The following is a 17,076-nucleotide window of genomic DNA, read 5'->3' on the forward strand; positions in this document are numbered from 1 at the left end:
GCGAAACTTGAAAAAAGTTCTGTGAATAATGTAGCTAAAAGCATCAAAATACCGAATATAGGGAGGGGACTGTACCAAAACGTGGACCTGCACAGACAATTTTCTATCATAGGCTGTAGTATCCATTACGAACTTCAAATACCAAATTTGAAACAATTCCGATGAATAATGACGCTAAAATAATCGAAATACCGAATATCGGGAGGTAATGTTTTATGGGCGTTCTACGAAGGCGGTGACCTGCACAGACAATTTTCTGTCATAGGCTGTAGTATACATTACGAACTTCAAATACCAAATGTGAAACAATTCCGGTGAATAATGACGCTAAAATGATCGAAATACCGAATATCGGGAGGTGCCGTTATATGGGGCCTATACGAAGACGTGAACCTGCACAGACAATTTTCTATCATAGGCTGTAATACCCATTGTGAACTGCAAATACCAAATTTGAAACAATTCCGGTGAATAATATCTCTAAATTAATCAAAATACCGAATTTCGCGAGGTACCATTATATGGGGGCTATACGACGACGTGGACCTGCACAGACAATTTTTTGTCATAGGCTGTAGTATCCATTACGAACTTCAAATACCAAATTTGAAACAATTCTGGTGAATAATGTCGCCAAAAAAAATAATCGAAATACCGAATTCCGGGAGGTTCCGTGGTTTATGTGGGGGCTATACGAAGACGTGGACCTGCACAGACAATTTTCCGTCCATTAGGAACTTCAAATACCAAATTTGAAACATTTCTGGTGAATAATGTCGCTTAAATCACCAAAATACCGAAAATAGGGAGGTACAGCGTTATACGATGGCGTGGACCTGCACAGACAATTTTCTATCATAAGCTGTAGTATCCATTACGAACTTCAAATACCAACTTTGAAACTATTCCGGTGAATAATGTTACTAAAATCATCAAAATACCGAATACCGGGAGGTACCGTTATATGGAGGCTGTGCGACAACGTCGACCTGCACCTACAGTTTTCTGTCATAGGCTGTAGTATCTACTACGAACTTCAAATACCGAATTTGCAGAAATTCCGGTGAATTTATACCGCTAAAATTATCAAAATACCGAATATCGGGTAGTACCGTTATATGGGGGCTATACGACGACGTGGACCTGCACACACAGTTTTCTGTCATAGGCTGTAGTATCCAATACGAACTTCAAATACCAAATTTGAAACAATTTCGGTGAATAATATTGCTAAAATCATCAATGTACCGAATATTTGGAGGTATCGTTATATGGGGCCTATACGAAGACGTGGACCTGTACAGATAATTTTCTATCATAGACTGTCATACTCATTGCGAACTTCAAATAACAAATTTGAAACAATTCCGGTAAATAATGTCGCTAAAATCATCAAAATACCGAATAACGGGAAGTGCCGTTATATGGGGCCTATACGAAGTCATGGACCTGCACAGACAATTTTCTGTCATAGGCTTTAGTATCCATTACGAACTTCAAATACCAACTTTGAAACTATTTCGGTGAATAATGTCGCTTAAATCACCAAAATACCGAAAATGTGGAGGTACAATTATATGGGGGCCATACCAAAACGTTGACCTACATGACCCATTTACTATTCTAAAAGTCCTGCAGACATAATTTACATTTCAGTAAAATTTTATCAACCTACTTCATTTCGTTCGAAAGGTAGAGTGATTTCCACAGACATACAGATGGACAGACGGACGGACATTGCTAAATCGACATAGAATTTTATGCTGATCAGGAATATATGTATATACTTTGTGGGGTCTAAAATGTATATTTCTAGATGTTACAAACGGAATGACAAACTTAATATACCCTCCATATGTGGGCCTATACGAAGATATGCTCTTGCATAGGCATTTTTCCCTCACATGCTGTAGTATCCATTGGGAACTTCAAATGCGAAATAAGAAACAATTCCGGTGAATAATCTCCCTAAAATCATCAAAATACCGAACCGTTATATAGAAGCTATACGAAAACGTGGACCGACATGGTCCATTTACGAACTTAACCTGCCTATTTTAGTTTTCTATCTCTGTTGATTTGAAAGATAACGTGATTACAACAGTCAGATCCAGATCGCTACTCCCCAACATAGCTACTTTGAGTATTTCGAGGAGTTACAAACGGAATGTCATACTACGGTGGAGGGTATAAAAAGACTTGTGGATATGTTGTAAAATGCTTGTGCAATAAGCTTACGAAACTAATATTATATTAAGCTTGATCTTTTAATAGTACAATAGTAATTTTTAATAATTTTAAATCGCAGGTTTTGTCCAGAGTCTGTTCTCGGCTTGTCTCCCGTTGCCTCGCTTGTTGACTTTCTATTCCCCATATTGTGCTCATACATATGACACTTCATTCGTCAACTTGATGATGATTAGATAAATTCCTGCAATTTTATGCTGAGTCCAGTCTGAAATGAGATTCATATTATAAAGATCACAGATTCCGTAAAAAATACATTGTTACCTTAAGAACTTTGTTCGAGATGTATCCCAAATTCGCATGACATTACATTTTACCAAAAGAGAGCAATTTCCAGCAGACAGTTTTCACCATTGTTTTCACAAAAAAAAATTTGGAAACTTGTAATTCGAATTATCTTATTTCTAATTCCATTTTATCATTTTAATTCGTCTTTAATTTTTCGATTTTAATTCGAATTGCTCTATTATAGCATGTTTCCATTGGAAACCGAACAACGTTGTTCGCTCTCAGAATTAGGTACACGAATTAACCCGTTCATACGGCACGATTCGTAATTCATAGTAAAATAATTCCTTTTTTCAAAATTTTGTTTGTTGATTTTAATGGGAATTTATACTAAAATACATTAAATTGTCACTAATATGGATAGAAGAAATGATTATTTTTCTCCCAAAGATTTATTATAATATTAATTTTATAATTTTCATTCACGTCTCCAACTTTTTGTGTAAATGTTGACATTTTGAACATATTTTTGTATTTTCTATTTTTAAATTCTGCTGGGGAGACACTTGTCAAACATTTTTTCTGCCGATACAAACATTTTGAAAATATTGCCTTTTTTGTTTCCTGTTTTCTGTGGTAATTTCAACTCGTGGACAAAATGCGTACCTCGGATGAGAGAGAAAACAAAATATACTTTCGTTTGAATGTACATACCCTATTCTACATTGTAGTTTTCATTCATAAATTTCAGTCTTCCCAAAATTTTTCAAAATTTCATTAAATTTTTCTATTTTGAATTTTTAAATGTCATAATTAATTTTTTCGATAAATGCTCTCATTTGTTAGGGATGGGACATATTTTTTCGTTGTTCTGAGAGTGATTTGATTTGAACAATGTACAAATATGAGTGTTCGCTCAGGAAATTTTGTGTGAAGAATTAAGTAGTTTTTTCATAGTTAATGTGGCGTTTCCACTGCACTTGATTCGCTCTCTATTCGTTGTTTGACCCTTAACTATGAAAAAACTACCTAATTCTTCACACAAAATTTCCTGAGCGAACACTCATATTTGTACGTTGTTCAATTCAAATCACTCTCAGAACAACGAAAAAATATGTCCCATCCCTAACAAATGAGAGCATTTATCGAAAAAATAAATTATGACATTTAAAATTAAAAATAGAAAAATTTAATGAAAATTTAAAAATTTTTGGGAAGACTGAAAATTATGTATGAAAACTACAATGTTGAATGGCGTATGTACATTCAAACGAAAGTAAATTTTGTTTTCTCTCTCATTCGAAGTACGCATTTGGTCCATGAGATGAAATTTCCACAGAAAACTGCAAACAAGAGGCAATATTTTCAAAATGTTTCTATTGGCAGAAAAAATGTTTGACAAGTGTCTCTCCAGTAGAATTTAAAAATGGAAAAACACAAAAATATGTTCAAAATGTCAAGATTTACACAAAAGTTGAAAACGTGAATGAAAATTATAAAATTATTGATATAATACATATTTGGGAGAAAAACAATCATTTCTTTTATTCATATTAGTGAGAATTTAATGTATTTTAGTATAAATTCCCATTAAAATCAAGAAACAAAATTTTTGAAAAAAGGAATTATTTTACTATGAATTACGAATCGTGCCGTATGAACGGGTTAATTCGTGTACCTAATTCTGAGAGCGAACAACGTTGTTCGGTTTCCAATGGAAACATGCTATAAGGGTCAAACAACGAATAGAGAGCGAATCAAGTGCAGTGGAAACGCCACATTAGAAATTCGAAGTCAAATTTTTACAATTTTGTTTGCTTTGGTCTCGTATTTGTCTTTTTGATTGACATCAAATATTACGAATTACCAAATATTTCAAAAAATGATTCTTATTTAAATCGACCGCAATATAAGTAACATGTTTACATTAGTCACTTTTTCCGCCAAAGTGCAATAGACTAGAAGATGTGTTATAGTAAATACTATGCTTGCGAGCATGGTTTCAAACTATTTAAAAAAAACTTAATGACTGACTGCAATTGTTTGTTGGTTCTTCTTCTTCATCGTCTTCTTTGTTGCATGGATGCATCGGTTCGGAGGTTTTTTCTCATTTTACTGCGTCGAATTCAAATGTTTCTTAACTTTAAGCAATTTTTCATTTTTATGTGTTTTCTTTGTGTCCATTATATGTTCTTTCTTTTTCTTCTATTGTCTGCGTGTGTGTCTGTTGGCAGCATTTTAAAAGCTTTTCCTTGTTTCTTTCTTAGAGTTCGCGCCTCCTCCTCCTCTCCCCGTTTCTCACATAATACCGACTTGCATTGCAAAAGTTTTGACAATGCATTACAATTGTAGAATACGACTTTTACTACTGTTGTATTCCCATATGTGTGTGTGTGTGCGTGTGGTTTCATCTCCACCACCACCCCTTCAAAACCATAGTTTTCTTGACGCATCATTTAGTCCTTCTTCCCACACCGGAGGCTGAATGCATTTGTCTGCAATGCCTGCCTGCTGCCTGCCTGCCAGTGTCTGTGTCCGTATTGCCTTAGCAATTTTATTCGTTTGGTTTGTAGTTCTCCATTCTTTTGGCTTCAGGAGAGATACGAAATGAGCTTTATATTACGGCTAATTTGGCAGCAATGTTCTTTCCGCCTGATGCCGGAAGTTAAATCAGTTTAAAATTATTTTTCATTAATTTTTTTCTTCTCTTCTGTCGGATGTTATTCCAGTCTATTTCTCTTATCAACGTTAACTTTGTGTGGAACTTTTCCATGTGGACCTCTTATGGCGAGCTATTTAAATTGGTTGATATGTAGCAATTAAAACCACCAATAACGGATTGAAATTTAAAGCGAGAGAGTTCAAAAGAAAAATAGTGGGACAGGATAAAATAAATCTTTTCAACGCCCCACTTGAATACTTTTTAGAGCCTCAACAATTGATGTGTTCCAGAACTGCAAGGATGTCAATGTTTTTACTACGACAACCGTTCTTCCCCTTATGATATCAAAAAAAAAAAAAAGCAAAACTAGTAGACTCTAGCAGGTTCTGGAACAGAGCATATTCTATATAATACCTTAAACTGGAAAAATTTAGTAGGTAATCTCTAAATGGAAGCATTCCCGTCGAAGCGCTTGCTTGAGGTGATCGACACTTTGGAATTTTTTAGTGCCAACCTTGCTTTCCAAAATACTACAGACACAACAGGCCAACGAATTGGTATACGGAGAGTTTTTGGTGGCCATAGTGCGCTGGAAATATAGCGACGAACCTCATTGTTTAACCATTTTTAGGTGGCGCGTGCTGAGTCCTGTTGGAATGTCGAAGGTCTACGACCAAAATGTTTGCGTGCCCAAGGCAAAAAATGTCGTAAATAACATCAAATTTTAGAATAAGTTTTGATTTCTTCGAATTGGTCATGTTTGGCCCGAATTATGGCCTTCAAACGACCAATGAAACCGTCAAACAGTGCCCGAATGTTGCTCTGCGGTATTTTAGCCCATTCCCGGCAAAGCGCTTGCTTGAGGTGATCGACAATTCTGGTATTTTTTAGTGCCAATCTTGCTTTCCAAAATACTCCAGACACAATAGGCCAACGGATTGGTATCCGGAGATTTTGGTGGCCATTGTGCGCTGGAAATTAAGCGAAGAACCTCATTTTTGTGACCATTCGTGTGGGGCGCATGCTGAGTGCGATGGTGTTGAGTCCTGTTGGAGTGTCCAAGGTCTGCGGCCTAAATATTTGCGTGTCCAAGGCTTTAACACGCGTGCCCAAGGCTTTAACACACGGGTATTTATTCTGATGCCACGGTCGATTAATACGAGCGGAGAGCGACCATCGGCTGTTATGGCGGCCCACACCATCACCATGGCCGGCGCTTGAGTTCTGGTGGTGCACATTTTCAGCTGACCTCTTTGGCAAGTACATACTGCTGGGCAACGAATGTTTTCTCATCGGAGAAGACCAAATTCCGCAGTTTACTACTTTCGGCCAAGCGAAGCAACTCTTTAGCTCTTTTGAGACTATTTTCTTTCTGTTGCGGTGTAAGTTCTTGCACTTTTTGGAATTTCAATGGCTTTACCCCGAACTCATTTTTCAATACTTGCCGAATGGAATATTGCGGTATGTTCAGCTCAAGTGCCATTTTTCGACCACGACGTGCGTTTCGATCAAGAAGCTTCTTTACTTTTCGAACCATTTCTGCTGATGTTGCTGTTTTCTTCCGTCCACTTCCCTGACGTCGGGCTACGCTACCAGTATCACGGTAACGAGGGATGGTACGATACACAAAAGATTTATTCACATTTAAATATTGGAGTGCTCTAACGATAGCCACTTGTGGTTTTCCAGCCAAATATAATCACACTATCACGCTTAAATTCACATTTAAATGCTGGAGGGCTCCAAAGATAGCCACTTGTGGTTTTCTAGCCAAATATAAAGAAATCACACTATCACGCTTGAATTCCATCAAAAATAACTTTTTTTTTTTTTGGAAAATTCTCACCAAAATGCTTTTGTACACTTGTAAACAATATAATGAGCTGTCACTGGAACAATTTTAACAGCTGTCGGACGAGTGGCTTAGAAATGACAGCAGTCTGAAATTGGTTGCAGTTTTTTCATCTCGCACTGTACTACACATAAAGAGTTTCAATAGCTGTTCTAAAGATGACATTTAAGAAGTCTTTTCAATACATCTTACAATATTATTCAGAATCTTCAATAAATATTGTCTAAAAATGCTTTTTAAAACGGTTAAGTACTCAATTTTAAAATATAAAAAAAGTTTACTTGATTTATTACAAAAATTTGTGCTAAATTCGAGATTAATACAAATTAAAAATATATGAAAATAAAATACAAATATTAAAAGAAAAAAATGATAATTCTAATGGAGGGATTTAGCTATGTATATTTATATAAATCCAACAAATCTCTACAGTGTTGATGAAACGAAAAATGAAAATCTCGTCAACGTAGATAGATATCTCAATTTATAAAAACTAACTTAAAACTATTCATAATACTCATACAATAGAACAAGAGGAATGTCTTCTGCCCATTTCCATTCGAATACAAATAGCCCTTTTTTTAGGAATCTCCAATTGTCATTTGTTTATACAGCATACGAGTATCTTTGCGATCATTCCATTCAAGCGGATGGATACTCTTTAAATGGGCATACAACGATGAGCAATAGCGAAATGTTTCGCTACAATATAAACAACGATACAATTCCTGGCCGGTGTGTGTGGCCATGTGTTCCTGCATACAACGGCGAGCCTTGAAGGACTTTTCACATATCGGGCATTTGTGGCAAGTGGGCGATTTGACATTATTGCCACCGGCTCGCATGGAATGTGTATAGTACATGTGGCGATATAAATGGCGACTGGAGCTGTAGGCTCGATTGCATAGCTGACATTTGAAGGCGTTGGGATCCAAGTGCAGTTGCATGTGATCGGCAGCATGCCAACGTTGTTCCAACTTCAGTTGACAGCACTCAATGTAGAATGGAGCCTGCGGATGTTCAAAGTGAAAATGTTGCTGTAACATCGTATAGCTGGGAAATTGGCTGCAACACACCACACACTCCAAATTTGGTTTCCAGCGGGCAATAATGTCATCTAATTCTTTGGCAGATTTTTTGGATATTTTTGATTTATTTGCGCTTGGTTCTGTGTTGCCACTCTCACCATGACCGCCAACACCATCATCAGCGTAGCTATCATTTGCTTCCGAGTGTTTGGAAAGCTTGTGTTTCAACAAGGCTTTGGATGAATTACAAACTCGTCCACATATTTCACATTTAAAAGTGTTGGGATCCAAATGGACACGTGCATGTTCCGCTATTGATGAACGTGTGAATAGCTTACGTTGACAACATTCTATGTAAGTTTTGTGCTGCGGATGATGTTCTTTGAAATGTTCCCTCAAATGAGCCACATTTGCACAAACAGCATTACAAAGGGGACAATTTAATGTTGCTCGCCATTGGGTTATATATTGATCCAATATTTCGCTGGGAGTACGATTTCTAAAACTCTCAGGTTGTTTTTGCCGGCTGAAAAAACTATGCATATGTTCCAACATGGAGTTTTCACCCAAAAAGTTATCACCTTCTGTACTCAATTGTACCGATAACAAATCGGCAGCATTGAACTTTAGCTCTTCATCACCTGTATAGTCCATTTCTCCTTCATAATCATCCTGATTAGTTTCATCCTCTGTCAAATCAATGGGTGCACCGCCGCTTACATTGGCTATTTTTGGAAAACTTTCATCGAGGGATGTATCATTTGTGAAAGGTTTTTGCACTCCCATATTGAAATCGCCATTCTGTGCCTTTATCATATCGACAATGGATTTAACGTAAAGCTTAAATGTGTTTTCATTGATTTGATTGTTGCCAACACCGCCACCGCCACCGCCACCATCACTGTCTTCAATGTTTTCGTCGTTGTTCTCTTTATCACTGTGTATTGTCTCCGTTTCTGGAGCTTCATTTTTTATGGGTTGTGCAATAATTTCTAATTCTGCTTTGGCTTGTAATGGCTCATCCTCCTCCTGCTCATCATCATCTTCTGTTTCCTTTTCTGCATCGGGTTTCAGTAGAGTCGATTGAGCCAATAGTATGGATTTTTGAAAACTATCAAATTCGGTAATGTGTCGCCAACAATCCGCGCACATAACTTTAAGGGGACTTTCGTTTATGGGTTGCAAGAACTAAAAATCGAAGAAAACATTTTGAGATTAGTCTTGGGTATTTTGTATAAAATTCGATTCTACATACCATTGCATGAAAATACTGTATGGTAACATTATAGACATCCATTTTAATTTGTTCATTTTCATCGTAAATCTCTATAAAGTCTGTACAGCTATTTATACATAAACGGCACCAGTTGAGGTGCGACATTTTTGATGGCATCAATGTGGGCAGTGCGTCCTTGTTGGAGTAATGAATTTAGTTTTTGTAAAATAAAAATAAAGAATATTTAAAATCTGAGTTTTAAAAAAAGTTTGGAATAATATAATAAATGGGTCATTTATGAGTCATGCTCATATAAATATAGAGCTTTAATTGGGCAATGAGTTAAATATTTTTGCGCTTTTTTGTGTCGGATTTGCCAAAAGCACCAACATCAGACTGAAATTTAAGGTAAAGGTCTTGTTCAGAAAAGTTTGGGGTTAAAACAACTCTAAAAGTAGCTTCAAAAATTGCAAGGATGTAATCAAGATTCACAATACACCGCTTTCCAGACGTGCCACGCCATCATGTCTTCTTTGACCCCAAATGCTTATAACCGACTCCAGAAATGAACTCATGATTGAACAACCTCTTCGGTATCAGAACATTTTGGTTTTCCAAATCTATTTAAACTTTTAGTATGGGTATTAATAAAGATCACTTGGGCTCATCTCCTTACACCTACGAAACCAGCCACACGAATTCTTTCTCGAAGGACCCGATTCTCTTACCACTACTAAGACATATATTGAGGACACAATTGATATAGATGTGTATTACCCTCATGGTATACACATGCTGCAAATAAACTAAAACCCGCATATATTATTGCCTTAACTCGAAAAGGACTAACCAAAACAGTGACGTCACCCGTTTAATAGCGCTTTAATTGGCAGAAAATGTACAAGGGTGGTTTTTATGTTTTTATATTGTTAAAGTACCAAATCGAGTGCCGGTGGTGGTGGATGTGAAAGCGTTATATGAAACACCAGCAAAAATATACTAAAAGTAATGGATAGATCTTGTCATTAAAAAGATCTATCTAGAGAAAATAAAATGTATAACAAAATAACTATGGATTTTTGTTGCATATAAATATTGTATACAAAAATGTCTTGGAAGACAAGGAAATACATAAAAGGATACGTTCTTCATTTAAACTTCTTACTGATAATGGTGGGTTTGTGTGTGGAGAAAACAGGTAACCAAATGTATAATGAGGCTAATCATGTGCTTACATTCACCTGTGTCTATTGAATAGAATTATAAATGTCATAATGTACATGAAAGAATTTTATAGATTTTTTACCTGCAAGCAGTTTTTTGAGTCGATGAAGAAAGCAAAAAAGTTGTAGAAGTCAAGGGGATTTTTAAATTAATATGATTTCATGGCCAACATTTGAGGACAGAAAACTCAAACAAGTCGGAATTAAATGAATTAATTATTATTTCAGAATGATGATATTGACATTTTACTGCACATCATCCTTGTTGGCATATGGAACAAGCGCTTAGCCTTGAGAGTAGTCGTACATGTAAAACCAATGCTTTTCTTTGGATGCCATGGAAAATTCCTCAACAGCCTTTATAAAACATATTCAATTTACCCAAACCAATTCCATACTTGTTTTCATAAAATACTAATTCTTCTACACCTGGCGTTGGCTTACATGTACTTATGTTGTAAAATAATGTTGTTTAATGATTCTGGTCAGGTGTGACACATACACGAACTCGCATGAAATTCTATGGAAATGAGGCCAATCGTATTAATATCAAATATATCCACGTGTTTTGCACTTTTTCACTTACCTTTAATTGAAAATACGATGAAATATACTATAATTTATTTACATTTAATAAATTAACTCAGTAAATTAGTTTTTCTTGTAAAGAAATTTTGTGAAAAGTGAAGCGAAAACCAAACAAAAAGAAAATACTTGATGCACAAACAACTCTCACAATCGGATTCTCTGTCTCTCACGTACACACACACATACATTTATGTTCTCTTGAACAAATAAACAAAGTAATCGATAACGGAGAATAGCGATATTTTGTCTTATCGATCACGAAAGTAAGTGTTGCCAAACGTAAAATAGGTGGCAAAGCGTTTGCAAGACATATTTTAAAAATTTTTTTACAATTTTGAATTACATATAAATATATAAAAATAATATGTTTTATGTTAGGAGACTGTTTATCTACGGAAGTAAAGAAATAATTTCAACACAATGCATTAAAACTATCAAGCACAATATATGAAAGTATTCAGTAGAGTGTTGCCAGCTACAATACATTGCTTGATAATTGCACTAATGAGCAATAAATAAAGCATGCTTTTAGGCGTTTTACTTAAAATGATTAATTCTTACGAAAATAAATGAACATTTACTTCTATTGATGTAAAATGCGTTTACTAATCACATCAATTGTAGGTTGGCATTTGAAATACCGTTGTACAACAAATACACACTATACTGTTTCAAAGCGTATTCATTAAACTAATATATATTCTTCAAAAAATTCTTTTTGGGAAATATTCTTTTCAAAATATATGTTAAAAATCCCCAACAAAATTTAAAATTTACAAAAAAATCTTTTAAAAATATTTCCAAAAAATTTGTTATTTTTTACTTCAAATTCCTGATTTTTTCAAACAGCAACCTATGTTTTCTTTTTTTAAATTTCAAAATGTCATCAAAAATAAAAACGTCAGAATTGAAGCAAAAATTCAATTTTTTTTATCGTCAAATGAATAACGTCTGTCATTGAGAATTATTTCAACCGTTTATAACCTCAATATCGCAACACAAATTATGATGTGCTCTTACGTCATTGATCCTCGATATCCTTATCAACGAGAAAACATTGCGGATTATATTAAAGATGAAGAAGAATGTGAAGATCCAGTGGGAGTTTTAACAAACGGAGAATTTGGTAATGGAACTTGCGAAAATGAGGACTTGAATTTAGAAAATCATGATGAAAAATTTTCAAACAATGGCTATTTTTTGGATAATGAAATTTACTTTTTCAATACTGAAAAAGAAGAATATAAATATTTTTCAAATTGCGTAAATTCAAGATCTCCCAATGCCGCTCCCATAGAAATAAGTTCAGATAGTGATACAGAAGTTTCCGAATTTGTGGTGAATGAACAGAAATATCTTTTAATTACATCACCACAACTCATACCGCTATCGGAATTGCCAGAATTTGAGTATGTAAATGAAAATATCCCACCTGAGGTATTAACTAATCGAAAATTGAGTAAAAATCGAGATGGAAAAAGAAAACATTTTCCGAATAAAACAAATTTTAAATCTACCAAACAGCTGGATGAATCCATAGCGAGATTTTTGCCCAATCTAAAATGTGTAATATGTAATTGGACGTCGACTAATTTTACAACGGTGAGATCTCACTTTGTGAATGTTCACACAGGTGAGAAGTTCTACATTTTATGCTGTCAACAGAAATTTGCAACACGCCCAAAATTTCTGATGCACCTGCGATGCAAACATGGAAATGGAAATCTACATGAAGATCGTCAAATGGCATAATAGGAATAACGGATTATGAATAAAATTTTAAAATCTGTTTTTAATAATAATATTTAAAATACAACAAATAATATTTGAAAAAAAAAACAAAAATCGGTAAAAATAAAAAAAAAATATATAAAAATAATTTAGTTGCTTTTCATGTACTTTGCGTATTTTATAAATAATAATTTTAAATAAAAAATAAAATTCACAGAGATTATGAATTAGTTCATTGAAAACAACAATTCATGCATTACTCAGTAGTTTGTACATATGTGTGGTGGTTGTTTATCGGTTTAGCAAGAGAGAGAGAGAGAGAAAATTAATCGAGAGAGCAATTTTGGTATTTGAGCATTAAACACGCCTTAAACACAGATGCCAACAAAGACCTCAGTATCAACTTTCGGAATTTCAACTATATTCCTTTACCCACTACCCAATTTAGTACCATTTAGTACTTTTCGTACAATTATAGTACATATTTTCGAAACCACCTCCATATCTCAATTCCATATACCAACATAGACCTCAACATTCAATTTGAGGATTCCAGCCCCATGCCTACACCCAATATCAAATTTAGTACCATTTAGTACTTTTCCTTCAGATATAGGCCGCATTTCCAAAGCCACCGCCAAATCTCAAACACAGCTACCATCAGTAATCTAAATATCAAATTTCAGAATTTTATCCCTACCTCATCAACCAATACCAAATTTAGTACCATTTAGTACTTTTCGTATAATTATAATACACACTTCCAAAAAAAAAAAACCAACATATATCCAGGCTATACATGAACAGCGACCCTAATATCAAATTTCAAGCACTATCTGTTCGCATAACATCAATTTGTACCAAATACGGCACTATTACTACTTTTTGTGCACGTGTGGTACACATTTCCAAAACGAACTCTTTGTCGCAAACTTACCATCGACAGGTATTCAAAAATTTCAAAATTTCAGCTTCGTACTTTCACCCTAATCCAAACTGTTCCAAATTTAGTACCATTTAGTACAGTTCGCATACTTAGTACACATTTCCAAAACCACCTAATTTCAGGTTTTTAGCTCCACCCGTTTTCATAATACCAAATTTTAGAAGTTAGAAATTCAAAAAATATTTGATAATACTTTTTTTTGAAAATCGAAGTAATTCTCCAAAACACTTTTTTTGAAAATCCACGTCTTTAAATAATTCTCCAAAAATACTTATTTTTTGAAAATCCACGTCTTTAAATAATTCTCCAAAAATACTTATTTTTTGAAAATCCACGTCTTTAAATAATTCTCCAAAAATACATTTTTTTGAAAATCCACGTCTTTAAATAATTCTCAAAAAATCTTTTCTTTTAATTTAAGTAATTCTCCAAAAATACTTATTTTTGAAAATCCACGTCTTTAAATAATTCTCCAAAAATACTTTTTTTGAAAATCCACGGATTTAAATAATTCTCCAAAAATATATATATTTTTGAAAATCCACGTCTAAATAATTCTCAAAAATGACTTTTTTGAAAATCCAAGTAATTCTCCAAAAACACTTTTTTTTAAATCCACGTCTTTAAATAATTCTCCAAAAATACTTATATTTTGAAAATCCACGTCTCTAAATAATTCTTTAAAAAATACTTTTTTTTGAAAATCCACGTCTCTAAATAATTCTCCAAAAATCCTTTTTTTTGAAAATCCACGTCTTTAAATAATTCTCCAAAAAAATATTTTTTTTTTTTTAAATCCACGTCTTTAAATAATTCTCCAAAAATACTTTTGTTTTGAAAATCCAAGGCCTTAAATAATTCTCCAAAAATATTTTTTTTTGAAAATCCACGTCTAAATAATTCTCAAAAAATACTTTTTTTTGAAAATCTAAGTAATTCTCCAAAAACACTTTTTTGAAAAGTCTTTAAATAATTCTCCTAAAATATTTTTTTTTCTTGAAAATCCACGTCTTTAAATAAATCTCCAAAAATATTTTTTTTGAAAATCCACGTCTTTAAATAATTCTCCAAAAATACTTTTATTTTGAAAATCCGCGACTTTAAATAATTCTCCAAAAATATATATATTTTTTTTGAAAATCCACGTCTAAGTAATTCTGAAAAAATACTTTTTTTTAATCTAAGTAATTCTCCAAAAACACTTTTTTTTTGAAAATCGGCGTCTTTAAATAATTCTCCAAAAATACTTATTTTTTGTAAATTCACGTCTTTAAATAATTCTCCTAAAATCCTTTTTTTTTTAATCCGCGTCTTAAAATATCTTTCCAAAAATTATTTAATAAACCCACGGATTTAAATAAATCTTCAAAAATAATTTTTTTAAAAAAATCACTAATGCAAAATCTCTCCAAATTTAAAAAAAAATCCACGAAATGCAAAATTTCTCCAAAAATATTTTTTTTAAGAATATCCACGTCTTAATATAATTTTCCAAAAATAATTTTAAAATATCCATTACTATAAATATTTCTCCAAATATATTTTTTAAAAAATCAACTTTTCTATATACCTTTCAAAAATAATTTTAGAAAATCCACATCTTCAAAAATCTCTCCGAAAATATTTTACAAAAAATTCACATAATTCAAAAATTCTCCAAAAATTATATTTTTTTAGAAAATCCACTTCTTTAAAAATGTCTGTGAAAATATTTTTAAAAAATTCACATAATTCAAAAATTCTGCAAAAATAATTTTTAAAAAATTCACATAATTCAAAAATTCTTCAAAAATTATTATTTTTTTTTAAATCTACTTTTTTAAAAATGTCTGTGAAAGAATTTTTAAAAAAATTCAAATAATTCAAAAATTCTCCAAAAACTATTTAAAAAAAAAAAATTCTTAAAATGAAATGATTTTTTTTTAAATCCACATAATGTGTTAAAAACTCTACATAGATATTTTTTTAGAAAATCCATATATTTTAAAAACTCTCCAAAAATATTTTTTAGAAAACCTTCGTCTGTTAAAAGCTCTTCTAAAATATTTTTTAGAAAAATATTCTTTTTTAAACACCTTTCCAAATTTAATTTAAAAAGTCCATTTAAAAAAAAAAAAACAAAAATATATCTAACAAAATCTACTTAAATAAATAACTCTCCAAAATTAATTTTAGAAAATTAACGTCTTCATATATCTCTCCATCTCACAAATATCTTTAACAAATCTACAACTTCTAAGAAATATCTAATAATAATTTTTAAAAAATCAAGTCTTTAAATAACTTTCCAAAAAACAAGTTTTTAAATAACTTCCCAATTTTTTTTTTTTTTTGCAAGGTTTGAACTTAACCTTAAATTTCGAATTTTAAAAAAACTATTTGTTTTATTTCCAGTTAACATCTATCTATCTCTGCTATTTTTGACATTAATTTCCTAAATTTTATTTACACATAATTTCAATTTTTAAACTAATTTCCATTTCAATTTTCGTTTCATTTCAGGTATGTATTCCAAAAACTGCACACGTATTTGTAAGTTTTCTAAAATATTTCCAAATAAAATTTCAAATTTAAATAAAAATTTTTACAGCACAAACAGAATGTGTTATTTAATGTTATATCAGCACCAGCAGCAGCAAAAGAAGTGCTGAGCCATCGAAATATTTGGTAAACTTTTAAAATAACAAACTTTTTTGTACATATATACGCATACACGTATATATTTACATGTATATGTACATATGTATGTGCAAATGTAAAAAGATGACATTGGCGTGGCTAAACTATTTTTTTGGGGGGTTAAAGTTATATCAAAAGCTTAACAGTCAAGTTACTGCAATTGAAGGCGCGATTGAAGCCAGAGTCTTAATACGGGTTCCGAAAGATGATATTTTGGTTATTTAAGTCAAGAAGAGCGAATGTATATTCTGACTCCGCTTCTAGGGACAAACTCCATAAAGAGAGGTATATTATATTCTGATACGTAGTCGACTGTGACATTCGACTATAACCAGATTTCACCAAAAAAAAATCTACAACTCTTCATCTTAGACACCCACAATGATTTAAAATTAGTGCCATTTAGTACTACTCAAAAAATTATGTTACGCATCTGAAGAACCACTACCAGATACCAGAGATCTCAATATTAAATTAAGGGATTCCATCTCTATACATTCACTCAATACAAATTTAATATCGTTTAGTACTAAATTTAGTTCAATTCTGTATTTTTTGTACAAATATGGTTCGCATTTCCAAAACCACCTCAAATTCGTAACATCAGATACCAACCGGAATCTTAATATCGAGTTTAAGAATTTTATCTCAATCCCTTCTACCAAGACCAAATTTA

General features: G+C 32.7%; 2 protein-coding genes across 3 annotated transcripts in view; one reads left to right on the forward strand and one right to left on the reverse strand.

Annotated features, from left to right (window-relative positions):
• The window catches only part of LOC101897963 (uncharacterized), a 546,201-nt gene that overhangs the window by 134,712 nt on the left and 394,413 nt on the right, over nucleotides 1–17,076 (forward strand). The window lies entirely within an intron of this gene.
• Nucleotides 7,247–11,179, reverse strand: LOC131800403 (zinc finger protein 62-like). 2 transcript variants are annotated; one of them, XM_059123255.1, is made up of 3 exons: nucleotides 11,043–11,179; nucleotides 9,273–9,428; nucleotides 7,247–9,205 (listed from the first exon to the last, which is right to left on the reverse strand). In XM_059123255.1, the coding sequence occupies exons 2-3, from the start codon at nucleotides 9,408–9,410 to the stop codon at nucleotides 7,571–7,573; spliced, it is 1,773 nt and encodes a 590-aa protein (XP_058979238.1). In that variant the 5' UTR covers nucleotides 9,411–9,428; nucleotides 11,043–11,179; the 3' UTR covers nucleotides 7,247–7,570. The 2 variants fall into 2 exon arrangements, with proteins under 2 accessions (XP_058979238.1, XP_058979237.1); XM_059123254.1 differs by lacking the exon at nucleotides 11,043–11,179 and having other exon boundaries at nucleotides 9,273–9,466.

Source organism: Musca domestica, unplaced genomic scaffold, assembly GCF_030504385.1.
Source record: "Musca domestica strain aabys unplaced genomic scaffold, Musca_domestica.polishedcontigs.V.1.1 24, whole genome shotgun sequence".
Classification (NCBI taxonomy): Eukaryota; Metazoa; Arthropoda; class Insecta; order Diptera; family Muscidae; genus Musca; species Musca domestica.

Excerpts from the sequence above, each read along its gene's own strand:
- LOC131800403 (XM_059123255.1), bottom strand. The coding sequence starts at position 9,410 with ATGCCATCAAAAATGTCGCACCTCAACTGGTGCCGTTTATGTATAAAT. Across the intron at positions 9,206-9,272 it reads TACAGTATTTTCATGCAATG|TTCTTGCAACCCATAAACGA; the intron begins GTATGTAGAATC and ends TTCGATTTTTAG.